The sequence below is a fragment of the Dipodomys spectabilis genome, unplaced genomic scaffold (genome assembly GCF_019054845.1).
Source record: "Dipodomys spectabilis isolate Male_0828 unplaced genomic scaffold, ASM1905484v1 ptg000360l, whole genome shotgun sequence".
Lineage (NCBI taxonomy): Eukaryota > Metazoa > Chordata > Mammalia > Rodentia > Heteromyidae > Dipodomys > Dipodomys spectabilis.
The window spans coordinates 4,135,640-4,159,758 of record NW_024871037.1 but is presented as its reverse complement, the minus strand read 5'-3'; the positions used below and the strand labels follow the sequence as shown (position 1 = coordinate 4,159,758).

At 48.3% G+C, this 24,119-nt stretch overlaps 1 protein-coding gene across 1 annotated transcript; it reads right to left on the bottom strand.

Annotated features, from left to right (window-relative positions):
• Positions 1-166: 166 nt before the first annotated feature.
• Positions 167-23,892, bottom strand: LOC122095674 (serine/threonine-protein kinase Nek11-like). The gene is made up of 5 exons (XM_042666021.1): positions 23,823-23,892; positions 20,315-20,475; positions 15,599-15,659; positions 7,168-7,267; positions 167-493 (listed from the first exon to the last, which is right to left on the bottom strand). Exons 1-5 carry the CDS (start codon positions 23,857-23,859, stop codon positions 229-231), a joined length of 624 nt encoding a protein of 207 aa, XP_042521955.1. The 5' UTR covers positions 23,860-23,892; the 3' UTR covers positions 167-228.
• Positions 23,893-24,119: the final 227 nt, after the last annotated feature.

Sequence of the window (24,119 nt, the reverse complement as noted above, 5' to 3'; positions counted from 1 at the left end):
CAGCCCCCACGACCACCACGACCAACAACAAAAAAATCACTTCTTTCTTTTTTGTTTGTTTTTTTGTCTGAGACTGGGGCTTGAACTTGGTATCTGACACTTTTGCTCATTGGCTGGTGCTCTACCACCTGTACCAGGCCTCCAAGCCCAAGACGTCCACTTCTGGCGAGCACCAAGATGGTAGCTCCAGGAATGCCTCCATTTCCGGTCACAACGCCAGTTGGTGTGTCACGGTTTTTCACAGAGAAGACTTGTCTCCTTGATGGCCTTCGAGTCCTGACCGTCTCTTCGAGATGGTTCTCTGGTCACCATAGTCCGTAACTGCTCCTCCAAGTAGAGGAGCTGATCCACTTCAAAACAGTCACTGGCGCGGGACACCCAGCTTTCCAGACGCTCCTGGACCTCGGTGTCATTGGCATTTAGATGCCTTGCTGTCTTCAGGTAACTGTAGACCTCTTCAAACACTTCCGCTCCCAGCTTCTGGGTGGCTGAGCTGTCAGGAAAGGTAGGAAAGCTTAGGACGCGTTACGTGTGGCAAGAAACGGCAAGAGGAGTTGTGTCTAAACCATTGGTGCTACAAATAAAACTGCTGCACTAGGATTTAGGACAAAAATAAATAAATAAAAAATAGGATCCTAGGGAGAACCGCAGAATGTATTCAGTTGTACTTACTAAGCACGGAAGAGTCCAATCCTCTCAACGAGGGGACACGCTAACTTTTAAAAAAAAAAAAAAAGGAAGGGCTGGGAAGGTGCTCAGTGGTAGAGTGCTTGCCTTGTATGCATGAGGTCCTGGGTTCGATTCCTTAGCACCACATAAGCAGAAAAAGCCGGAAGTGGCGCTGTGGCTCAAGTAGTAGAGTGCTAGCCTTGAGCTGAAGAGCTGAGGGACAGCACCCAGGCCCAGAGTTCAAGCCCCACAAACGACAAAAATGAATAAATAAATGAAATAAGAATAGAACAGCAGCAAACACCACATTGTGAGATGCAAGCCTCAATCCCTACCCCGAAACTGTTATAAATCCGTAATCAGATATAGACAAACATTTTCACACGTGAGCACATCTGGAATCACTTTCTAAAATAAACGATGGGTCGGGGCGAGGGGGGGGGGGGGGAAGACATCATAAACACAATCCTTTGGGGGGCAGCAGGAAAGTGACAGGTGGTCTGTAGTCGCAAAACTGTGGTGTAAATGTATTCTTAGGACTTGGGAAAGGCTGTCATATTTATGCAAGGATACACATTTGAATATTTGGGGGGAGGGAAATTCACAAAATAGAAAATTCTATTTAGGGGGGAACCTGGCTGTTGTATTGTGATGGGGAAGGGGAGGAAGGGAGGGAGGGCCGTTTCTCCTCTACGCTGTTTCAATTAACGGAGTGTGGGGATGATTTGGGGGCTCTGGCTTGTTCTGGCTGTTGCTTTCTGGGCCTCAGGTCTCATGGCCTCCAATCACCCCCCCCAAACTGCTTTTGTACAAACAGCTTGCTGGCTTTCCTGGGTCCCGAGGCCCCGCTACTACTGCTGCCACCTCTGCCGTTGCTTCTTCTGTGTTACCCCCTCCACGGTGGCTGTGCCAATGACGAGAATGATAAGCAAGCCGTGACTGTTACACTTCAGCCGGCTCCACTGAGTAACGTCCATCCCCTGGACCTCTCGGCCTGCGTCTCCCTGCCTCATCCACTGCACTTGCTGCATGTTAATTCCTGGGTTCTACCTTCCTCGTCTGTTATCATCTTGGTTGGTGTGCGTATTATTATTGTCCTGTGACTGATTCTCTTCTGGCTGGCAAGCTGTCGCTGAGTTCCACACGTCGCCACCTGCCTGTCCATGAGGAAGGCCACAGGTCTCACTAGACCACCCACGCCAGAGGCGGCCCTTCCCACTTTTGGGGAGTACAGTCAATTCCACCCATCGACACCCCCACCCCCCGACACATACTGGGCTCTCATTAAGAAGAGGGACATCTACTGGAAAAGCAGATTCCTCGCATTTCACTGGAAATTTAAAATTATATATATCCAATTTCCATCATTTTCCTCAGCCACTTTCACAGGAAAGCCTTGATTGGACCTCTTTCTCTGCTCAGGACAGATGCTTTCCAGGAACTGGACAGGCATTCCAGAGAGAGGAGGGTTGGGAGAGGGAGAACCAGCATCCTCGGATGAAAGGCGGTAAAGGACGGAAATGAATTTGTAGAGCGATCGTGGAAGCTGACACCTGTTCTGGACGGAAGAGGACAGGTGGAGCCGGAGCCGGGCTTGGCATCTGCTGGGTGGGGGTGCCGGGGATGGAGGGGGTGGTGAAGCTGCTGGGTTTGAGGGCCTTGGGTCTCCTCTGAGGTGTGGGCTTTTGGGGGGGGTACAGAATGTGGTGGGTCGCAAAAGGGGGGAACAGAGTGGATGATATCATCTTTCCCCTGGGAAAGCGAAGTCTGTGACCTTGCGTGGGTCTGTGGAGAGCTCGTTTACAGATGGAAAGAGAAGAAAGGGGGAAACAAGGCCAGGAAAGGGAATGGGAGCTTCCTGTGTTCAGTCAGACCAGAGTTTTGTTCCAGGAAGACTTTGGCCACGTCTTCGCATTACACGACATTGCAAGGACCAGCCCTGGGTCACAAGGCTGAGTAATAAAGCTGTAATGTTCTGTGTGTGTGTGTGTGTGTCGGTCGTGGGGCTTGAACTCTGGGCCTGGCCTCTGTCCCTCAGCTCTTCAACTCAAGGCAAGCACTCTACCACTTGAGCCACAGCGCCACTTCCGGTTTTCTGAGTGGTTCATTGGAGAGAAGAGTTTCATGGACTTTCCTGCCTGGGATGGCTTTGAAACACGATCCTCAGATCTCATGCTCCTAGGATGACAGGCGTGAGCCACCAGTGCCCGGCTATAATGTTCTTCATTACTTGGCGTAAGTTACCAACAGGAGGCGTTCGCGATTGCTTCATTTCCTATTTTAAAAGTCAGTTGGCTGACTCCATGGTGATTTTAAAAGCCAACAGCATCAGCAAAACTTGCAGCATTACATTACCAATCTTTATGGATTGTCCATCTTTGTGACCCTAAGTACCAAGGGTCCGTCCTGTGAGTCAGTAATTATAATAAAGGTCACATCCTGTGACCTCGTAATTACAAGACATTTATCTTAGGAAAGAACCTGGAAATTGGAAGTAGCATTAGGTTAAAAAAAGTAATGCTTATGTCAACATTATATATGGGTTAGAAAAGCTGAAAACAATCTAGAAGGATATTCCATTATAGAGAAATTAATGAGTTTGGGGGGCACTGAATAACACTGGAGAATGTTCGAGAAAGGTGGGTTGAAAAAGGCTGTGACATTAATAGCCTATTTTAAAGTTAATATTATATCACAAGACTATCCCAAGTCATTCCATGAAAACAGTGTTCTCAAGGGCTGTAAAATATGTTAGTGGATGTAAATATCGTCAACTATTAACTATAGTTGACTGTATCCTTATGTACATATAAATACATATGTACACACTGTAAACAACATTAAAGATAGGGTCACAGCAGGCTTACTGCTCTGCATCTTTTTTTTTCTTAGTTGACAGTATAATCCAGAGATCTCACTACATGAACACATGCACGTCTTCTCTACTTTTATTTTTTTTGTGGGTCACGGGACTTGAACTCTGGGCCTGGGCGCTGTCCCTCAGCTCTTCAGCTCAAGGCGAGTACTCTACCACTTGAACCACAGCACCACTTCTGGTTTTCTGAGTGGTTCATTGGAGATAAGAGTTTCATGGACTTTCCTGCCCGGGCTGGCTTTGAACCTTGATCCTCAGATCTCAGCCTCCTGAATAGCTAGGATGACAGGCGTGAGCCATCGACACGTGGACCTCTTCTTTTTCTTTTCCTTCCTTCCTCCTGTTCTGTGCTTTCTCTCCATCCTGTCTTTCCTCCCTCCTTCCTTCCTTCCTTCCTTTCTACCTTATTTTATCCAATGGGAGAAGACCGTGAGGGACAGAGCTAGCTTGAAGATGATGCCAGTTTAGAAGACAGCAGGATGTGCATGCGCAGAAGCCATCCAACGTGGCTGATGGGTGGAGAAGGCTGAGAGTATCACTGTTTAGACCACGGCTACTTCCAGGGGGACCAACTCACCGTGGAATTGGGTCATATTTACTGTGCTTCACTTTGAGGAATCTGGCGATGAGTTCTGCCCATCAGAGTCCTTTCAAATGTCCTTGGTCCATCTAATACTTGATGCTGTTACTGACCATGTCCTTAGCCTCATGGAAATTGCTTGCATTCACTTTGGTCCCAAGGGTGCCCACAAACCACAGCTCGCCCCATTTTTATGGGGGAGGGAGGTGTTCATTTGAGAATGGGCCCACGTGGACACAGCACAACGCTTTTAGGGGCGGCAGATAGATACAAATAAATGGCACGTGCCAGAAAGTTCCGATGGGCTTTGTACTGGCTTTGTATTTCGCTCTTAGTTAGGGATCATTTCAAATATGGTAATTAGCAATTAGGTTGTTTTCCTGCTTGATTCATGCTTTCATTTTCATTTCAAAGTTCTACTTTGATTGAAAAAATCAGAGAGGCATGATGGTTCTTCACTCTTCCAGGAAATTTGGCCATGGTTTAGAACAACCACAGAATGGCCTCTTTACCTGATGTGAGGAAAGAAAACAGGCCGCTCACTGAGATTTTTTGTTGTTGTTGGTCATAGGGCTTGAACTCTGGGCCTGGGCGCTGTCCCTCAGCTCTTCAGCTCAAGGCGAGTGCTCTACCACTTGAGCTACAGCGCCACTTCTGGCTTTTTCTGCTTATGTGGTGCTGAGGGATGGAACCCAGGGCCTCAAGCACGCGAGGCAAGTACTCTACCAATGAGCCACCTTCCCAGCCTGGGCAATGAAGTTTTAAATAATAAAAGCAAGAGATGAAAGCAAGGGATCAAGGATAGAAGCTAGTTTTCTTACAATATTTTGTCATAGGTTGAACCTATGAAAAGATGTTCTATAAGAGCCAGGTGCTGGTGGGTCACGCCTTGTCACCTAGCTTCTCAGGAGGCTGAGATCTGAGGATCGTGGTTCAAAGCCAGCTGGAGCAGCAAAGTCCAGGAGACTCTCATCTCCAGTGAACCACCAGAAAACCAGAAGTGGCGCTGTGGCTCAAGTGGTGGAGCGCTTGTCTTGAGCTGAAGAGCTGAGGGACAGCGCCCAGGCCCAGAGTTCAAGGCCCCACCACCAACAAAGAAGAAAAGAAAAGAATCTGGCAACGTAGTACACACCCCTTCTCTCCTGCAAGTGTGGCAATGTGCTTCTTACGTTTCTACAGCCTCTACCTTCTCCTGTCCCCAGGGGATGGACGTATGAGGACTTGCAATCCTTAGCTAAGATGAGCAACCTTGTACACCCTGCCTTGTTTTGTTGGCTTGTTTCATAGCCCCGTTCCTTTTGAGATACAGATCTCTAGAAGGAAGATGGCCTGGCCTGAGGAGGGAGGAACATAATCATTTTGGCCGAGCTTTTCCAAGTTCCATTCTGCATTCCCCTCAGCAGCGTATGGTGGTACTGTTTCTTCACACTGTAATCAAACTTCTGGATTTGGTTTTATAGTCTCTCTCTCACACACACATTTTTTCCCCCTCTTCCCTTGTAGTCTTTCACTGTGAGGTCTGTTTCACTTGCCTGTGGTTTATTACTATTTTGGAACTTCAGAAGCTGTTATTTTCGTGTCCCCAAATCTCGGGGTGGAGTGGAAGGGTCCATTTCAGGGATCCGGTTTCAGCTGAGGTTTTCATCTTCTTTATTGGAAGCCCGATGGTGCTGTTTGCAAAAGCGACTGGAAGTTCTATTGCTTTCTTGTCGCTACAGGTGCTTGCGTGCGGGCGCGTGTGTGTGTGTGTGTGTCCGAGCTGTCATGCAGACTGTTTGCAAGGTCTTTCCAAGGTCACACACAACAGCTGGGCAGAGTGCGGTGGTGACGGCTGTAGTCAACAATATCAGAACTGCAGAAGTCACCAGCCAGTTCCATAAAGCCACACAGAGGTCAAACCCGGTAATTGGCTCAGCTTGGGAGAGCTGCCTTCCCCTGCTCTCTAAGGCCTCCTTTCTCTTTCAATCATGCGAAGACCTTGACCCAGGAGGGCTAACCTGAGACCCAGAAGCCCATGCCCTTTATTGGTCCTTCTTATTAAGCTCCCAACAGTGGATGGCTCAGCAGTGATTCCCTGAGCTCACCGTACAAAAGTATGGCACGCGGGAGAGGCAGGAGGTCTGGACTGGTGTCAGCTCGGGTTCTGGGGTGGGAGGCTTGCTTTCCTGGTATATTCCCCACCCCCTCCCACTGTGCTGGCCAGTGTGCAAAGCCTGATGCTTTGTGTAACACACACCCCCGTGCTGTAGAAAATGTCAAGGCTCCATTTTAGAGAGAAGTCTGGTTAAAACTGGGTTAAGAGCCAGGCGCCCGTGGCTTACGCCTTTCATCCTAGCTACTCAGGAGGCTGAGATCTGAGGATCACAGTTCAAAGCCAGCCCAGGCAGGTAAGTCCGTGAGACTCTTATCTCTAATGAACCACTCAGAAAACTGGGAGTGGCGCTGTGGCTCAAGTGGGAGAGTGCTTGCTTTGATCTGAAGAGCTCAGGGACAGCGCCCAGGCCCAGAGTTCAAGCCCCAGCACTGACCAAAAAATATCAAATAAATAAAAAAGGAAAGAAAAGAAAACAAGAAGAAAAAAGTAATTTTTGTGATACATGGAAGGAATATGAAATGAATGTTTCATATGTTTATAGAATGACGGTGGCTGTTGGGTTACGAGTGCAGTTTTGAGCAACGGTGGGCATTTTGTTGGGTCAGCTAGCCTTTTATTTATCTATTTATTTTTGTCGACCATGGGGCTTGAACTCTGGGCCTGGGCGCTGTCCCTGAGCTCTTCAGCTCAAGGCGACCGCTCTACCACTTGAGCCACAGCGCCACTTCCTGGTTTTCTGATGGTTTCATTGGGAGATAAGGGTCTCAGGGACTTTTCTTGCCCGGCCTGGCATTGAACTGTGATCCTCAGCTCTCAGCTTCCTGAGTAGCTAGGATTGACAGGCGTGAGCCACCGGCGCCTGGCAGCCTGGGGTATGTTGTAAGGCAGCGTGGGGTGAGTGGCTTGCTCGCTACACCATGCTGGGACAGTCAATCCAGGGCTACTCACTCCCTTATGTGCTGCATCCTGGCTCTGGCCATTGCTCTGTTGAGTTCTCTGGGTCCCGGGGACCAGTCTTCTGCCTCCGTACTGGTGGTGGTCCTTGTGTCTGAAAAGCAAGGCACAGCCTTGAGTGACGCAGCTTAGGGTGACTTTCAAGGACAACCACAGAACAGACGCTCATCCGCCCTTAGAGATAAATTCAATTTAGAACTCACACATTAAGGATACTGACTCCGCCTGATAAGATTAGATTATGTACAGTTCGGTTCACGTCGAGACCAAGCTGGTCCCACTGAAAAGATGAGCTTAGCTTGTTAGGAAACTCTGAAATATCTCTGCCTTTAGCAAGCGTTCTTGGGGAAGACTTCCGCAGCTGTGGATACTTGTTTCCATGGCTGAGAATCTCTGCTCATAAGCTTAGCTTCCCCTGTGTCTTAATTTCATATCTGACTCTTTGCTCGTTTTGTAATGCTGATCAAGAGGTGACAGGAGGGCTGGGAAGGTGGCTCAGTGGTAGAACGCTTGTCTGGCATGCCTGAGGCCCTGGGTTTGATTCCTCAGCACCACATAAGCAAAAAGAAAAAAGCTGGAAGTGGCGCTGTGGCTCTAGTGGTAGAGCGCTAGCCTTGAGCTGAAGAGCTGAGGGACAGCGCCCAGGCCCAGAGTTCAGTCCCCATGACCGGACCCTCCCCCCGCCAAAAAAGAGGTGACAGGAGCCCTGACTTCCAGCAGAATGAAGTAGAAAGCCAAAAAGGGGTACTCAGAAGGGTAAGAGTTATTCCTACAAGTTGAGGTCTTGGGAAATCTGTTGAGAGTAACATTTTCTCCTGGGAGACCCTGGAGGCCATTATACAAACTCGCTGGATCTGAAGGGAAAGAGATAGCCCTTCAAGTGAAAGATGGCCTTCTTTCCTTCCTTCCTTGAACTGTTTCTTTGGCTCAAAGTTAGCGCTCTACCACTTGAGCCACAGCGCCACTTCTGCCTTTTTCTGCTTATGTGGTACTAAGGAATCGAACCCAGGGCTTCATGCATGCTAGGCAAGCACTCTACCACTAAGCCGCATTCCCAGCTCCCCGCCCTCTCCTTTATTCTAACTTTATAAAATTGTTTCTGTGAGGGCTGGGAAGGTGGCTCAGTGGTAGAGTGCTTGGCTTGCATGCATGATGCCCTGGGTTTGATTCCTCAGCACCACATAAGCAGAAAAAGCCAGAAGTGGCGCAGTGGCTCAAGCAGTGAAGTACTCGCCTTGAGCTGAAGAGCTGAGGGACAGCGCCCAGGCCCAGAGTTCAAGCCCCATGACCGACAACAACAACAAAAATTGTTTCTGTCAGGGTGATGTGCAGAGAGGTTATTATTGCTTTGTGAGTTGGGTAATGAGTACATTTCCTTTTGGAAATGGAAAAACTCTTATTTCATTAGGAGCTGGGGCCATTCCTGTTGCACACATCCTAAGTGTGCATTTCCACAAACGGCCAGCAAGTGCCTGTCGCCCTATCTGCAAAACTGCGAATTGTAGCCGCCAGAGAAGAGATCAGTGCAGTGGAATCCTTGCTCATTTCTCCTTGGAACATGTCTGTCTCTTGGAACATGCCCTCTGTCTCTCTCTTTTTCTTGGTGCTGATCCTGGGGTTTAAACTCAAAAGCCTAGGTGCTATCCCTGAGCTTTTTTTTTTATTATTTCATTCTTTTTTTTTAATTTTTATTTTTTATTGTGAATATACTGTACAGAGGGGTTACAATGACATGGGCAAGCTAATGAGTACATTTCTTATCAAGCATTGCAGCCTCCTCCTTTGTTTACCCTTCCCATCCCTTCCCAGCCTCCCCCCGCCCCCCACCCAATCCTCTCCCCCCGCCCCAACGTTGTAAAGTTCATTTTCGACATGACAACTGAAACTTCTCTGAAGAAGAAAGAAGGATGGCCAATAGACACATGAAGAAATGCTCAACCTCTCTAGCCATAAAAGAAATGCAAATCAAAACAACATTGAGATACCACCTCACCCCAGTTAGAATGGCAAAAATCAAGAACTCTAATAACAACAGATGCTGGAGGGGATGTGGACAGAAGGGAACCTTACTGCCTTGTTGGTGGGAGTGTAAACTTGTTCAACCACTTTGGAAAGCAGTATGGAGGTTCCTCAAAAGACTTCACATAGAGCTCCTCTATGACCCAGCAATCCCTGAGCTTTTGTAGGTGTAGCACTCCTACTATTCTTTGAGACACTTCCGGTTTTCTGGTGGTTCACTGGAGATCAGCGGCTCACAGACGTTCCTGCCTGGGCTGGCTTTGTACCTCGATCCTCAGATCTCAGCCTCCTAGGTGCCTGAGCTTTTGTAGATGTAGCACTCCTGCTATTCTTTGAGACACTTCCTGTTTTCTGGTGGTTCACTGGAGATCAGAGGCTCACAGACTTTCCTGCCTGGGCTGGCTTTGAACTGCCATCCTCGGATCTCAGCCTCCTGAGTAGCTAGCATGACAGGTGTGAGCCACTACCGATGCCGGGCGGGTCAGTAGCTTTTCTTCAATCATCTTGCCTAGAAGCTGAGAGGTTCCTGAAGACACCATCTCGCCTTGCCAAGCAATCCACGTGGAGCTCGAAACCCACTTGTGACAAGAGCAGAAGGGAAGTGCTGCTTTCCAACTCTTCCCCGGGGAAGCGACAAATCCTAGAGGTTTATGCAAATAAAGGTCAAAGCAATTTCTGGGCGAGCTGCAAGTTATTTTAAGCTGATCACCCAGTCCTAGGGCTCTCAGCATGGTGAGGGAAGAGGCTAAGCCTGGAGCCCAAGGGCAGAGCTCAGGGAAAATGTCACTTCAAGCAACATGGTTGGCGAAGCTTTGGTGCTCAAGAGTAAATAAATAAATAAATCCATTTTCAGTATTTCCCACTGGCCCTTCTTTCCCACCTTCTAACGTGAACAGTGGGTGTTTTGTGTCAAAGAAAAGACAGCAATTACGACAAGACAACCCGGTCTGGAATAAGAGAAGTCTTTTTTTTCCCTTGATAGGTCGTGTTCTTGAACTCTGGGCCTGGGCGCTGCCCCTCAGCTCTTCAGCTCAAGGCTAGCACTCTCCCACTTGAGCCACAGCGCCACTTTTTGAGTAGTTCACTGGAGATAAGAAGAGTCTTAGGGAGACTTTTCTGCCTGGGTTGGCTTTGAACTGCGATCCTCAGATCTCAGCTTCCTGAGGAGCTAGAATGACAGGCGTGAGCCACTGGTGCGGGCAAGATAGCATGCCTACCCATCAAAGCAACGAGCAATCGAAATAAGCAAATACTCAGCAGCAAATAGCGGGGTGCAAGGACACACGTCACAAGCATTATGACATAACGGCAGTCTCTTTCCCGCCTGTGAAATACTGAAGGCTAACACTTGACGGTGCCCCATGGAGATGTGTTGACAATGAGAGGAAGGCAGCCTGGAGTAGACAGGCATTAAGCAACTCCAAGTTGTGCTTCTCAAGAAGGCGAAGCTCAGCTTGTAATGATAATATTGTCACTTCTGTGATCTTTCACCAGCAGAGCTGTTCTTCCCCTAGGAGTGACAGCTTGATGATTCTGACATTTTAGCAGCAGCAGCAGCAGGAGAGAGGGGGTGGGGTAGGGAAAAGCGTCTTCTCTTATTTCTTCCAAAAGTGCCTTCTGAAATTACCCTTTAAAGCTGCTAGCTGCTCGACATTATAGCCCGGCACCGGTGGCTGTCATCCTAGCTACTCAGGAGGCTGAGATCTGAGGATCACGGCTCAAAACCAGTCCAGGCAGGAAAGTCTGTGAGACTCTCATCTCCCATGAACCACCAGAAAACTGGAAGAGGTGCTGTGGCTCAAGTGGTAGAGCACTAGGCTTGAGCTGAAGAGCTGAGGGACAGCGCCCAGGCCCAGAGTTCAAGCCTCTCATTTTCTCAAGGCCTTCCAGAAGCAGCAGGTGCTGGGAAGACAGGCACAAAATGATCACCAAACAAACTAACTAACTAAAAAACAAAACAACGAGTCCCAGTGGCCATGTTTCTCCTCCTACTCCTTGGAATAGGTCATGATGGAAGATTCACTCCGAATCATCAAGGATTGAAGGAGAGTCAATATTTCAGACTATGCTCGCCATTCAGGCTCTGGGGGAAATTGCTCAGCTCCAAAATGACAGCCTGAAAACAGTCCCAGGCGCCAGGTAAGGGCAAGTGGCCAGGTGCCAGGAGCACTTCCTTTCCAAAGCAGGCCTTGGTTTACTGACCCTAGCCTCGAGGCTGGACAATGTGATTTGGGAGCTGGAGGTCACCAGAGAATGCCTCCCTTTGACAGATGGGGAAACGGAGGCCCAGAGAGGCTGTGTGACTTGCCTTAAGATCACCAAGCTAGAAGGGAAAGGGAGCTGGGCTAGGACTAGAATTGTGGGTGAGTGACCCCCAACCGAGCCATCTGCCGTCCTAATGCCTCAGTGAGGAAGGTAGCTGTGGCTGTTACCAACGTGACCCCTTGTGGGCGAAGGCCCAAGCTCATACCCACCTCCATCACCTCTAGGGTGAGCACCCCCTCAGCCGCAAGAAGCACCAAGGGCCTGGGCTATCAGAAGAGCCAACTCCTCTATCATCAGAGTAAACAGTGGAAGATCAGGAAATGATAAGCGGTCTGTTTTCCCTACGTGACTATTTCCCACTACACAGAGTCAACTGACTTGTCTAAAAGATTATAACCAAAAAATCGTTGGGGGGATGGGGGGGGATTGGAGGATTGGAGCTTTTTTTTTTTCTTCATTTCCTTTTGATTAGGCCAGAAGAGGCCTCTAAGAATAGCATTTGTCAAGACGAAGAAAAGAGGAAGTGTCTGGCTTTGAACCGACAGATGGCGATGAAGGGTGGGTGCAGGTTAGGCAGACAGATGTTCTGCCATTCCGTCTTTTCCCCTGTGGAGACGGAGGTCTCCGCGCCTGGGGAATCTCAGTCGTTTCTGGTCTGTCAAGGTGCCGAATCTGAGCTTTAAAAACAAAATCCGCTGATCTGCACCGTTAGGTTGGGCTGGTTTCTAGACTAAAATACTTAAGTAGATCTATTCTTCCCTCTGTTGTAGTGGAAAAGAATCACGTAAGTTATTCTTTTCTTTTCTTTTATTGTTGGTCATTGGGATTGAACTCAGGGCCTGGGCTCTGTCCCTCAGCTCTTCAGCTCAAGGCGAGTGCTCTACCACTTGAGCCACAGCGCCACTTCTGGTTTTCTGGTGGTTTATTAGAGATAAGAGTCTCATGGACTTTCCTGCCCGGGATGGCTTTGAACCGCGATCTTCAGATCTCAGCCTCCTGTGTAGCTAAGATGACAGGTGTGAGCCACCAATGCCCGGCTACGTAAGTCATTCTAAGTTATCTAAGACAAGGGTTAGCCACTCAGAGAAAACCATTCATTAACACTTTGGTATTCACAAGTTGTCTGTAAGTATGTTTGCATCTGTGTGTGTGTGTGTGAGAGAGAGAGAGAGAGAATGTGTGTGATCCCAAGTTTTTTTTTTTTTTTTAAAGTATTGTTATTATAAAGGTGATGTACAGAGGGCTTTCAGTTATGTAAGTCGAGTAAAAAGTACATTTCTTTTTGGATAAAGGCTCCCCTTAGCCTTATTTTGTAGCTGGGGGATGGGAGCAGGGAGCCACAAGGCTTTTGGGGGGCCCTCTTTCTTGCCCACCTAATTCTGTCCCTTCCCTCCCACCTTTTTTTTTTTTTTTTTTTGTTGGTCGTGGGACTTGAACTCTGGGCCTGGGCGCTATCAGCTCTTAAGCTCAAGGCGAGTGCTTGAACTACAGCACCACTTCTGGGTTTCTGGTGGTTTATTGGAGATAGGAGTCTCTCAAGGTCTTTCCTGCCCGGGCTGGCTTTGAACTGCGATCCTCAGATCTGAGCCTCTTGAGTAGCTAGGATTACAAGTGTGGGCCATTGGCTTAGTCTTGCTTCTTGTACCTAAGAAACAAACAAGGAGCCAGGTGTGGTAGTATACGCCTATAATCCCAGCAGGGGCTGGGAAGGTGGCTCCGTGGTAGAGTGCTTGCCTTGCATGCATGAGGCCTTGGGTTTCATTCCTCAGCACCACATAAGTAGAAAAAGCCAGAAGTGGCACTGTGGCTCAAGTGGTAGAGCACTAGCCTTGAGTTGAAGAGCTGAGGGACAGCGCCCAGACCCAGAGTTCAGGCCCCATGAATGACCAACAAAGAAAGAAAGAAAGAAAGAAAGAAAGAAAGGAAGGAAGGAAGGAAGGAAGGAAGGAAGGAAGGAAGGAAGGAAGGAAGGAAGGAAAAGCTGGGAAGATGGCTCAGTGGTAGAGCGCTGGCCTTGCATGCATGAGGCCCTGGGTTCGATTCCTCAGTACCACATAAGCAAAAAGAAAAAAGCTGTGGTTCAAGTGGTAGAGCGCTGGCCTTGAGCTGAAGAGCTGAGGGACAGCGCCCAGGCCCAGAGTTCAGGCCCCACGACCGGACCCCAAAAAAAAAAAAGAAAGAAAGAAAGGAAAGAGAGAAAGAAAGAAAGAAAAGAAAGAGAGAAAGAGAGAAAGAAAGAAGGGATGAAGGGAAGGAAGAAAGAGAAAGAAGGGAAGAGAGAGAAAGAAGGGAAAGAAGGAAGGAAGGAAGGAAGGAAGGAAGGAAGGAAGGAAGGAAGGAAGGAAGGAAGGAAGGAAGGGACTATAAAGGGTGCAGAGCTCCAGATAAAATGGTGTACATGGTACGTGTTTTCTGACACAAAAACTCCAAATTCCTTTGAACAGACAGATTTTGTTCACAGGACTTAAATTCCTGAAATAAAAACTCATGATCAAATGGGGAAGAAAAAGGGAAAATCTCAGCCTTTTCCATCCATCTTAGGAACTTTAAGAATTCTGTGTGCAACTGTATACTCTAGCAAGAGAAGTTATCACAGTTAGGCTATTAGGAGGAAGAGGAGGAGGAGGAGGAGGAGGAGGAGGAGGAGGAGGAGGAGGAAGAGGAGGAGGAGGAGGAGGAAGAGAAGGAGGAGGAGGAGGAAGAGGAGGAGGAGGAGGAGGAGGAGGAAGAGGAGGAGGAGGAAGAGGAGGAGGAGGAGGAGGAAGAGGAGGAGGAGGAAGAGGAGGAAAAGGAGGAGGAGGAAGAGGAGGAGGAGGAGGAGGGGAGGAGAAGGAGGAGGAGGAGGAGGAGGAGGAGGAGGAAGAGGAGGAGGAGGAAGAGGAGGAGGAGGAGGAGGAGGAAGAGGAGGAGGAGGAGGAGGGGAGGAGAAGGAGGAGGAGGAGGAGGAGGAGGAGGAGGAAGAGGAGGAGGAGGAAGAGGAGGAGGAGGAGGAGGAAGAGGAGGAAAAGGAGGAGGAGGAAGAGGAGGAGGAGGAGGAGGGGAGGAGAAGGAGGAGGAGGAGGAGTAGGAGGAGGAGGGGAGGAGGAGGGGAGGAGGAGGAGGAGGAGGAGGAGGAGGAGGAGGAGGAGGAGGAAGAGGAGGAGGAGGAGGAGGACGAGGAAGAGGAGGAGGAGGAGGAGGAGGAGGAGGAGGAGGAGGAAGAGGAGGAGGAGGAGGAGGAGGAGGAGGAGGAGGGGAGGAGGAGGAGGAGGAGGAGGAGGAGGGGAGGAGGAGGGGGAGGAGGAGGAGGAGAAGGAGGAAGAGGAGGAAGAGGAAGAGGAGGAAGAGGAGGAGGGGAAGAGGAGGAGGGGGAGGAAGAGGAGGAGGAAGAGGAGGAGGAGGAGGAGAAGGAGGGGGAGGAAGAAGAGGAGGAGGAGGAGGAGGAGGAGGAGGAGGAGGAGGAGGGGAGGAGGAGGGGGAAGAAGAGGAGGAGGAGGAGGAAGAGGAGGAGGAGGAGGAGGAGGAGGAGGAGGAAGAGGAGGAGGAGGAGGAGGAGGAGGAGGAGGAAGAGGAGGAGGAGGAGGAGGAGGAGGAGGAGGAAGAGGAGGAGGAGGAGGAAGAGGAGGAGGAGGAGGTGGTGGCAGTGGCGGCGGCAGCTGAGTAACAGGGTTTTATCCTTGACCCTTGATGCACGCCAATCCCATTTATCGAGACTGACAATGTTAGGAGAAACTGGGCTTTGTTCTTCAGGGCAAATCTCCTTCAATACCTGCCTGACCGTCAGAGTGATGGTCCGTTCAGCATGGCTGAGTATCATCGGCTGCCTCAGGACAAGGTGGGTGGGAGATTCCTCGTCCACAAGAGAGACAAGTCCCTTCTTATGCAGAAGCACCAGGGACCGCTGCACTTCAATTACGTCATCTTTATAAGTGAAAGCCACTTGTAACAACAACATCATCATCAATAATAATAATGCCATTATTCCTTGAGCCAGAAACTGGACCTTTAGGGCTTCCGTTTCGTCATCTGTAAAACTGGGGTGTTGGAGAGAGCAGAGTACAATGTCTCTGAGGTCTCTTCCCAGCTTCCCGCTTCTTGAGCGTTCCAACCGGGACGAAGGAAGTCATCGTGGCAATTTGGAATCTGACCAAAATGTACTCACCTAGCGAGGTGCAATCCAAGGCTTTTTCCAAACACCTGACCAGAGCTTCGACGTCACTGTCCTGTCAAAACAGCAGAGTGACATTTGTTCTATTTGGTAGGGGAGTTTTTAAAGACATGGAAACTTCTTTGTGCTACATGCAGCCAATATGGAATTCTGGTTGCAAAATTACTACTACTACTACTACTACTACTACTATTCTCTTGTGCTGGTCCTGGGGCTTGAACTCAGGGCCTGGGTGCTGTCCTTGAGCTTTTTTGCACAAGGCTAGCCCTCTACCACTTGAGCCACAGCGCCACTACTGGTTCATTGGAGAGAAGAGTCTCTCAGGGACTGAGAAGCCCAGGCTGGCTTCAAACCAAGATCCTCAGATCTCAGCCTCCTGAGTAGCTAGGATGACAGTCGTGAGCCATTGGTACCTAACAAGCAGAATTATTTTTTAATAAGGGCTCATTAAAAAAAATCTTGGCAGAATTGGCTATACAAGTGTAGAAAACTGAAGCTAGATCCTTCTATCACCCTGCACCAGTGAATGGATCAAAGACCTTAATATAAGACCAGATACTTTGAAAATATTATAGAAAGGGATGGGGGCAAAACTTGGTATGGGACAAAACTTCCTAAGTAAAGATCCAGAATCAGCCGGGCGCTGGTGGCTAATGCCTATTTTCCTAGCAACTCAGGAGGCTGAGATCTGAGGATCAGCGGTTCAAAGCCAGCCCAGGCAGGAAAAGTCTGTGAGACTCTTATCTCCAATAAACCACGAAGAAAACCAGAAGTAGTGCTGTGGTTCAAGTGGTAGAGCGCTTTGCCTTGAGCTGAAGAGCTGAGGGACAGTGCCCAGGCCCAGAGTTCAGGCCCCATGACTGACAAAACAAAACAAAACAAAACACACAAAAACAACTGAACATCTCTCTGTCATCGAGAAACAAAATAGGGGGATGTATTTTCTTGTGTGTTTGCTTGTTTTGGTTTGCGAAGGGATATTTGGGATTCAGACACTGGGTGAGAGCCTGGACTGAAGTCCAGTTCTGATCGATTGGATACCCCCCAGGGAAAGAACACTCCCTTCCCCTTCCCTTTCCCCCCCCCCCTTCCTCCCCTCCCCTGTCTGTCTCTCCCTCCCTCCTTCCCCTCAAAGGTGTCAGCATGGCTGGAGCTCTCCCCACTCACAGGCACTGCCTATCATGTCTAATTCTGCCTTGTCGTCTGTTCCCCAGAGAGCTGAGCTGACCCCGGAACAGAAAGCCCTGAGCATCAAAGGAAGGTTCTGGAACGTGAGCTGCTACTTGTACCCATGATCAGGACCCGATGACACCCGGTGATTGCAGTAACATAGAACCCTGGTGGTAGCCCGTAGAACCTGGTGATGGTGGTGGTGGGGCCTTTGGGAGAACCGTAGGCCTCACCTGAGCTTAACCAGCTCTGCCCCACGTGGACAGGCACATCTGGAGCATTCACACTCATACACGAGCTATGGGTTGGGGTGGCCACCTGAGCAGACCCTGGCATGCTTGTTGGGATTCAAGGGCAAGACCAGGGAGAGGGAAGAAGCAGTTAAGAGGGCAGGTTTCACCCAACCGGCTAGCTGAACAGTAACTGGGATCTCAGCACTGAGAACGAATTGACACCTATCGGTCTGGGAAACAGGAATAACAAGGGCTGCTCGACAGGATTGTGTGAGAGAAAAATGCCACGGTGGATGCGAGAGGCCCAAGCTTCTTGCCCCTAAGCATCATTGATAACCAATCACCTCTGGCCATTCATCAGCTGACATACACAGCACAGACAGCAACATCCCAATCTTTACATCTGTCATCAGACCTCAGGTCTGCAATTATAAAGAAAAAAAAAATCTCACATTGACATGAAAAGAGTTTTTGGCAGTCTCATAAAAAAGCTCCAAGACAGCTGAATAATTTCATAATGACAGCAAAGTTATTAGTAAGTGGCTTTTAAAAAAAAAATAAGAAATAAGGAAGCCGGGTTTTGGTGGCTCACGCCTGTCGTCCCAGCTACTCAGGAGGCTGAGATCTGAGGATTATGGGCAGCAAAGTCTGTGGGACTCTGATCTCCAATGAACCACCAGAAAACCAGAAATGGTGCTGTGGCTCAAGTGGTAGAGCGCTCGCCATGAGCTGAAGAGCTGAGGGACAGAGCCCAGGCCCAGAGTTCAAGCCCCAACAACTGACAGACAATAAATAAATGAAATACATAAGAAATTTTAGGTGCTAGAAATTATCCTAAATGCTTCATATCGGTCACTTCATTTAATCTTAAAACCTCTCTGTGCCCATATCCTCCTGTTTAAGAGATTAGAAAACAGAGGCATTTATACCAGGTCACACAATCTGGAAATGACAAAGGTGACTCGTATACAGGTAATCTGATTTCCATTACTGTATTCTAGCACGTATGCCAAAGCCACCCCCCTGGGTGGAGTATGTAAGGTATGCTACTCCTAAGGCTAAGTTGGCCTTCTTCTATTTAGAAACATTTTAAAGTATAATGGTAGTAAATAAGGTTTTACCCCTTGACGTTCTGAGCAGAAATTGAGTTTGCCTTTTGTATACCATATGTTTTTGCAACCATACGTACAGAATGCAGTTTCTGTAATCTTATAATAATATTTTGTTCCATTGTTTCTATCGGTGGCTCAGAACCAAATGGAAATTACATTTTTAATTTGTGGAAAGAGGTGTTGTTTTTCTCCCTGAGTCCCCTGAGGGGAAATGGGAAAATGGTATAAGGAAAGTTTTTATATTGGTATTCTGAGCCTTAGCTCTCATTCATCTTGTATTTTTGCCAATAATTTAATTATTGCTATCCTCATGGCTTTTAAATTCTTGCATTCTTTCTCTCTTTCCTTTTCTCATTCTCTCTTTCTTTGCTTTGCCCTATACCTATAACCTTACTGGTTCTCTTCTTCCTGTCTCTTCCTCCTCTTACGTAGTACTTAGGAAACATTTCTCCTTGGTTTTATTTAAATATTATGTTGGGTTGCTTAGTCTATTAAAAATGGTTGGTTAAAGCCAGGTGCCGGGGGCTCGTTCATGCCTGTCATCCTAGCTACTCAGGAGGCTGAGATCTGAGGATCGTGGTTCAAAGACAGCCCGGGCAGGAAAGTCTGTGAGACTCTTATCTCCAATAACCCACTAGCAAACTGGAAGTGGTGTTGTGGCTCAAGTGGTAGAGTGCTCACCTTGAGCTGAAGAGTTAAGGGACAGCGCCCAGGCCCAGAGTTCAAGCCCCATGATTCCCCCCCACCCCCCCCCCCACACACTCCCCCGACACAAGGTTGCTTGAAATTAAGCATTGGTGGCTCATGTCTTGGGAGGTTGAGAATAAGAGGATCATGGTTCCAGGCTATCACCAGGTAGAACTCATGCCTGGGTAGGAAGTGAGATTCTACATGAAAAAATAACCAGTGCAAAAAAGGGCTAGAGGCATGGCTCCATGGTAAAGCACGTGTGTAGTAAGCAAGAGATCTTGGATTCAAACCATAGTACTGGGGCTGGGAAGGTGGCTCAGTGACAGAGCGCTTGCCTTGCATGCATGAGGTCCTGGGTTCAATTCCTCAGCACCACATAAGTGGAAAAAAAGCTGGAAGTGGCGCTGTGGCTCAAGGGGTAGAGCGCTCTCTTTGAGCTGAAGAGCCGAGGGACAGCACCCAGGCCCAGAGTTCAAGCCCCACGACCGACCAAAAATAAAAACTAGTACTACCAAAAAACAAATGCTTGGGAGGGATGGGTGAGGGCCAGAGATGCTGCTCAGTAGCTGAATGGTTCCCAGTTAATAAAAAGCTTTTGTACCTCATGGAAGTCCAGGATGACGAGAGTTACCAGGTTTATCGCCTCCAAAGAAAGCGGGGTACATGCATGGACATTTCCAAGTCGTCTTCACCCTTACCAACCTCTTGCTGGCGTCTCCAGCAGAGCAAGCGCAGGTCAGGGCTCTCCTTCCCTCTCACCCACCTCAGGCCTGGCCTGGCTAAGTCAAGAGATCCATCACAAAGGCATGTATAGAGGAAACATCCTCTCAGCCCAAGCTCTCGGGGTCTCGTCTCCAGAACGGAGTGAGTCTTTATACAGTGATATTGGCATTCAATTGGTAAGGCTCTGAGATCCACTTAGCAGTCTCCCCGCTAAAGACTGCTTAAACCAATGGTCGTACGGGTCTTCCGTGAGCAGAGATGCAACGTAAAGCATCCTCTGTCCCCCAGTTAATACTGTGGATATTAGCTCTTCCTTCATCAACGGAGTCTAGATCAGATTCTTAGAATTTCTTTTACTTTCTTTCTTTTTTTAATCAGTCCTGGGGCTTGAACTCAGGTCCTGAGCACTGTACCTGAGCTTCTTTTTGCTCAAGGCTAGGTCTCTACCACTTGGACCAGAGCGCCACTTCTGGCTCCCCCCCCCCCCCCCCCCCGTGTATGTGGTACTGAGGAATCGAACCCAGGGCTTCATGCGCGCTTAGGCAGGCACTCTACCACTAAGCCACCTTCCCAGCCCTCTCAGAATTTCTTGAGGCCCTACCTGCCCCTGCCCCTGTCCCCTTGGAAATCGAGACTTATCACATGGAACCCATTACAAAACCTCTGGAACGCTCACCCTCCACTTAACTGTAAGGTGTCTATAGGGCTTTCTAGTGGAGAGTACAGTCAGAACGTTGGACAGCTCCACCGCTTGGGGTCAGGGGTGCCCGAGAGGGAGATACCTGGTGATTGGTTCTATAACCAGACGAGGGGCTCTCATCGTTGATCTCCAGCTCTGGTCCTGGGAACACGATTTCTTCTTCCTGCTCTTCACTCTCTTCAGAACAGGAATCAAACCCATCGGCATAATACTCCTCAGCTGTCAGCGTGTCTTCGGGTATCTCTGGAATGAGGAATGAGGAGCCATAGTCATTACTCCCCCCGTGCTTCGCCCACAGATGTGTGTTCCATTCTGATCATACCGACAAAGTTTCCACACGACACAGCTGGACCTCAGCTTGCCGCCAGATATAAACACTCAGCAAAACTAGTGAGGGAAAAGGACGCTTGGGTGCGTGACTATCTCTGGAAGGCAGGCCACCAAAACCATGAAACAAGAAGAAATCATCATCTACTTTTTTGTTGTTGTTGGTCATGGGGCTTGAACTCTGGGCCTGGGCGCTGTCCCTCAGCTCTTCAGCTCAAGGCGAGCGCTCTACCACTTGAGCCACAGCACCACTTCCAGATCATCTACTTTTAATGTAAACTCTCTTCATCTGAAACAGGAACAGAATCCGACAAGATGCACGGTAGAAGGGCCAGATAACACAAAAACACAAAGGTGTTAGCAGAGGCAGTAAGAAGATTACAGGAATATTCTTCTACAAGTTTGTTGTTCTTTGTTAATAAAAGAAAATGTGAGTAGTGAGACCAAAGATCTAAAAGATACGACATTATGTCATCCTGACATTTTGACAAGCTTGGGAAAACATCACAGTTCTCTTCTCACAGGCTAAGAAGGCTTCTGAAAATGAGTTCATTTTCTCTGGGTCCTATTTACACCTACACACACATCTTTGTTGTTTCTGTTTTGTTTTGTTTTAAAGAATACCCACTTAAACGGATGTCAATAACTCAAGCTACTTGATGCAAGGTTATTAGTAACTAAAATAGACTCAGTGTGCTTACAGCACTCTTCCAAAAGCGAGCCCAAGAATGGATCACCATGAAGCATAGCAATATAAACTGTAATTTGCTAATAGGGGCCAGAAATAGAGAAAACCTTTGGATGGGGAGGGGAGGAAATTACATAATGATCTTATGCTACAGTAAAACAGCAGGCATTTTAGACTTTGCTCATAAAGTTATTCTGAACTATAATACAAAGCACTAGTTTTCAATTTATTGTAGATGCTGATTTCCATCTAGCGAGGAAAAGCCTGGAATCTGGGGTCTGAGGATTAGGAGTTGAGTACCTTTATTACCTTGTATATAAAAATCTGGGCAAAGGCTCACGCCTGTCATCCTAGCTACTCAGGAGGCTGAGATCTGAGGATCATGGTTCAAAGCCAGCTTGGGCTGGAAAGTCTGTGAGACTCATCTCCAATAAACCACTCACAAAACCGGAAGCGGCACTGTGGCTCAAGTGGTAGAGCCCTAGCCTTGAGCTGAAGAGATGAGGGACAGCGCCCAGCCCCAGAGTTCAAGCCCCATGACTGACTCCCCCCCCAAAAAATATATCTGGGCAAGATATTTAAACCTCGGGACCTCCAGATTTCTAGATAAGAATACTCTAGCTGTGAAGATTCAGTAATAGGGTGCTGGTGGTTCACACCTGTCATCCTAGCTAGAAGGCTGAGATCTGAGGATCACGGTTCAAAGCCAACCCAGGGCAGGAAAGTATGTGAGACTCTTATCTCCAGAGAACCACCAGAAAACCAGAAGTGGTGCTGTGGCTCAAGTGGTAGAGCACTCACCTTGAGCTGAAGAGCTGAGGGACAATGCCCAGGCCCAGAGTTCAAACCCCGGTACTGGCATAAATAAGCAAACAAACAAATAAATTAACAAATAAATAAGGTACCTCTGAAAGCTTCTGAATAATCAATTTATGAAAATAGTCTTTTTAACCAGATTCTAGTGGCTATAATGCTAGCCACTCAGAATGCTGAGATCTGAGGATTGTGGTTCAAAGCCTGCCTGGGCAGGAAAGTCTGTGAGACTCTTATCCCTGCCCTCTCCAATGGGGGATGGGGGAGGGATTTTTAGGAGGAAAAAAAAAAGTGTTTTAATCAATTCCAGAATCCTTTGAACGTAGAATACTTCACAGATGTAGAATTCTCTGACAAGACTTTAAAAATCTGTTGTTTCTTAAATCTATGTTTTCCTACAACAATATGAGAGATTACACAGAATCAAAATTAGTCAGCCAAAATGACAAAATTACATATATTCAAAGCGACGGTGGCAGTCTTCGGAGGAGGCATATGGAGGGCTCTGGTGTATTTAGTCATTTTAACACAGCCTGTTTCTCTTCGGCTCGCTGATTCTCAAGTACCAGCTGAGCATGGAGGAGTCGTGTTTTACCAAAGTCTTCCTTCACTTCACATTCAGATGACAAGATAATCACAGCAGGAGAAGTCCATTAAAGCTAAAAATCCACCAAGAGATTTCGAGTTTCTCCATCCGGTAGGAGCATCCTCAGGATGGAACGGGAGAATTCTGGGGCTTCTATTTGACATCCTCTTTCTCCCCTTCCTTGTCTCCCCCTCCCTGACTTCTAATTTCACAGTTGCCCATTTTCTCTCTCTCCTACTTGCTCTGAGTCGTCTGTTTCTCATACACTTACTTCATTCCTTTATTTTCGCTGTCCTTTTCCTTTTTTATTTTTTCTTTATGCCTCTCTCCTCCTCCTTTGCTTTCAAACTTCTGGGGTATTTTGAGTATTTCACTGGAAGAAATATAACTTACAGCCAAGTGCTGGTGGCTCACGCCTGTCATCCTAGCGACTCAGGAGGCTGAGATCTGAGGATCACGGTTCAAAGCCAGCCTGGGCAAGGAAAGTCCGTGAGACTCTTACCTCCAATAAACTACAGAAAACCAGATGTGGCGTTGTGGCTCAAGTAGTAGAGTGCTTGCCCTGAGCTGAAGAGCTGAGGGACAGCGTCCAGGCCCAGAGTTCAAGCCCCACGACCAACATTAACAACAAAAAGACAAATTCAGCCACAACCACTCTCCTGCAAGTGCTCAGTTACTCTGTGATGAGATCACCGAGCATTTCTAACACAGAATGTGTCCACTCTGGATGAGTCCAAGGGCCTGTTTCCCCTGGGTTGGGTTTCTAAGTGGCCCTGAGATGGGGGTCCCTTTCTGCCACCCCAGCCGGCACCCTGTCCACCACCCCTAGACCCCAGGCCCCACAGAGAGAAGATGCAGCCTCAGGCCCTTGGAAGGGCTCCGGTTTCCCCAGTCCTGGCCTTACTGGGGGGAAGGAGGAAGCCACACCCTCCCACCAGCTCCCCAGGCCTCATCTCCTAGTCTGCGTGAAGCTTTTACTCTATCTCCTTTGGCACAGAATCTGCACGTGTAGGGTGCATAGATACCCACTCCACCGTCTAGTTCAGAGGAAGGCAGCTCCCCCACAATCCCAGAGGGGGACAGGTAACTTTCACGGCACCATGCTGATCAAATCCACGGTGGCTATAATATCATTCATCGCAAATGGAACCGAACCTCCACCGCCAGCCGTACCACCTTTCAGTCCTGGGAAGGGGTTGTGATGACTTGGCATTCTACCCCTTTCTGTGCTTTCTTCTTCCACATGACAAGCTATAGGTTAGTACCCTGACCTTTTCTAAAATAAACCCTGAAAACTCCAGGCTAAAATTAACTATGTTGATTTGCTTAGCCCACGGCATCGCACATGAGGCTGCGAAAAGAAATGATGTTCTTAGCCAGAATGCATATTCATGACCTTTTCTGTAAGGAAGGCTAAATTTAAGTACAGTACCTGTTTTATATATAGGACAGTAGGTTCTGCCGCGTTCCTGA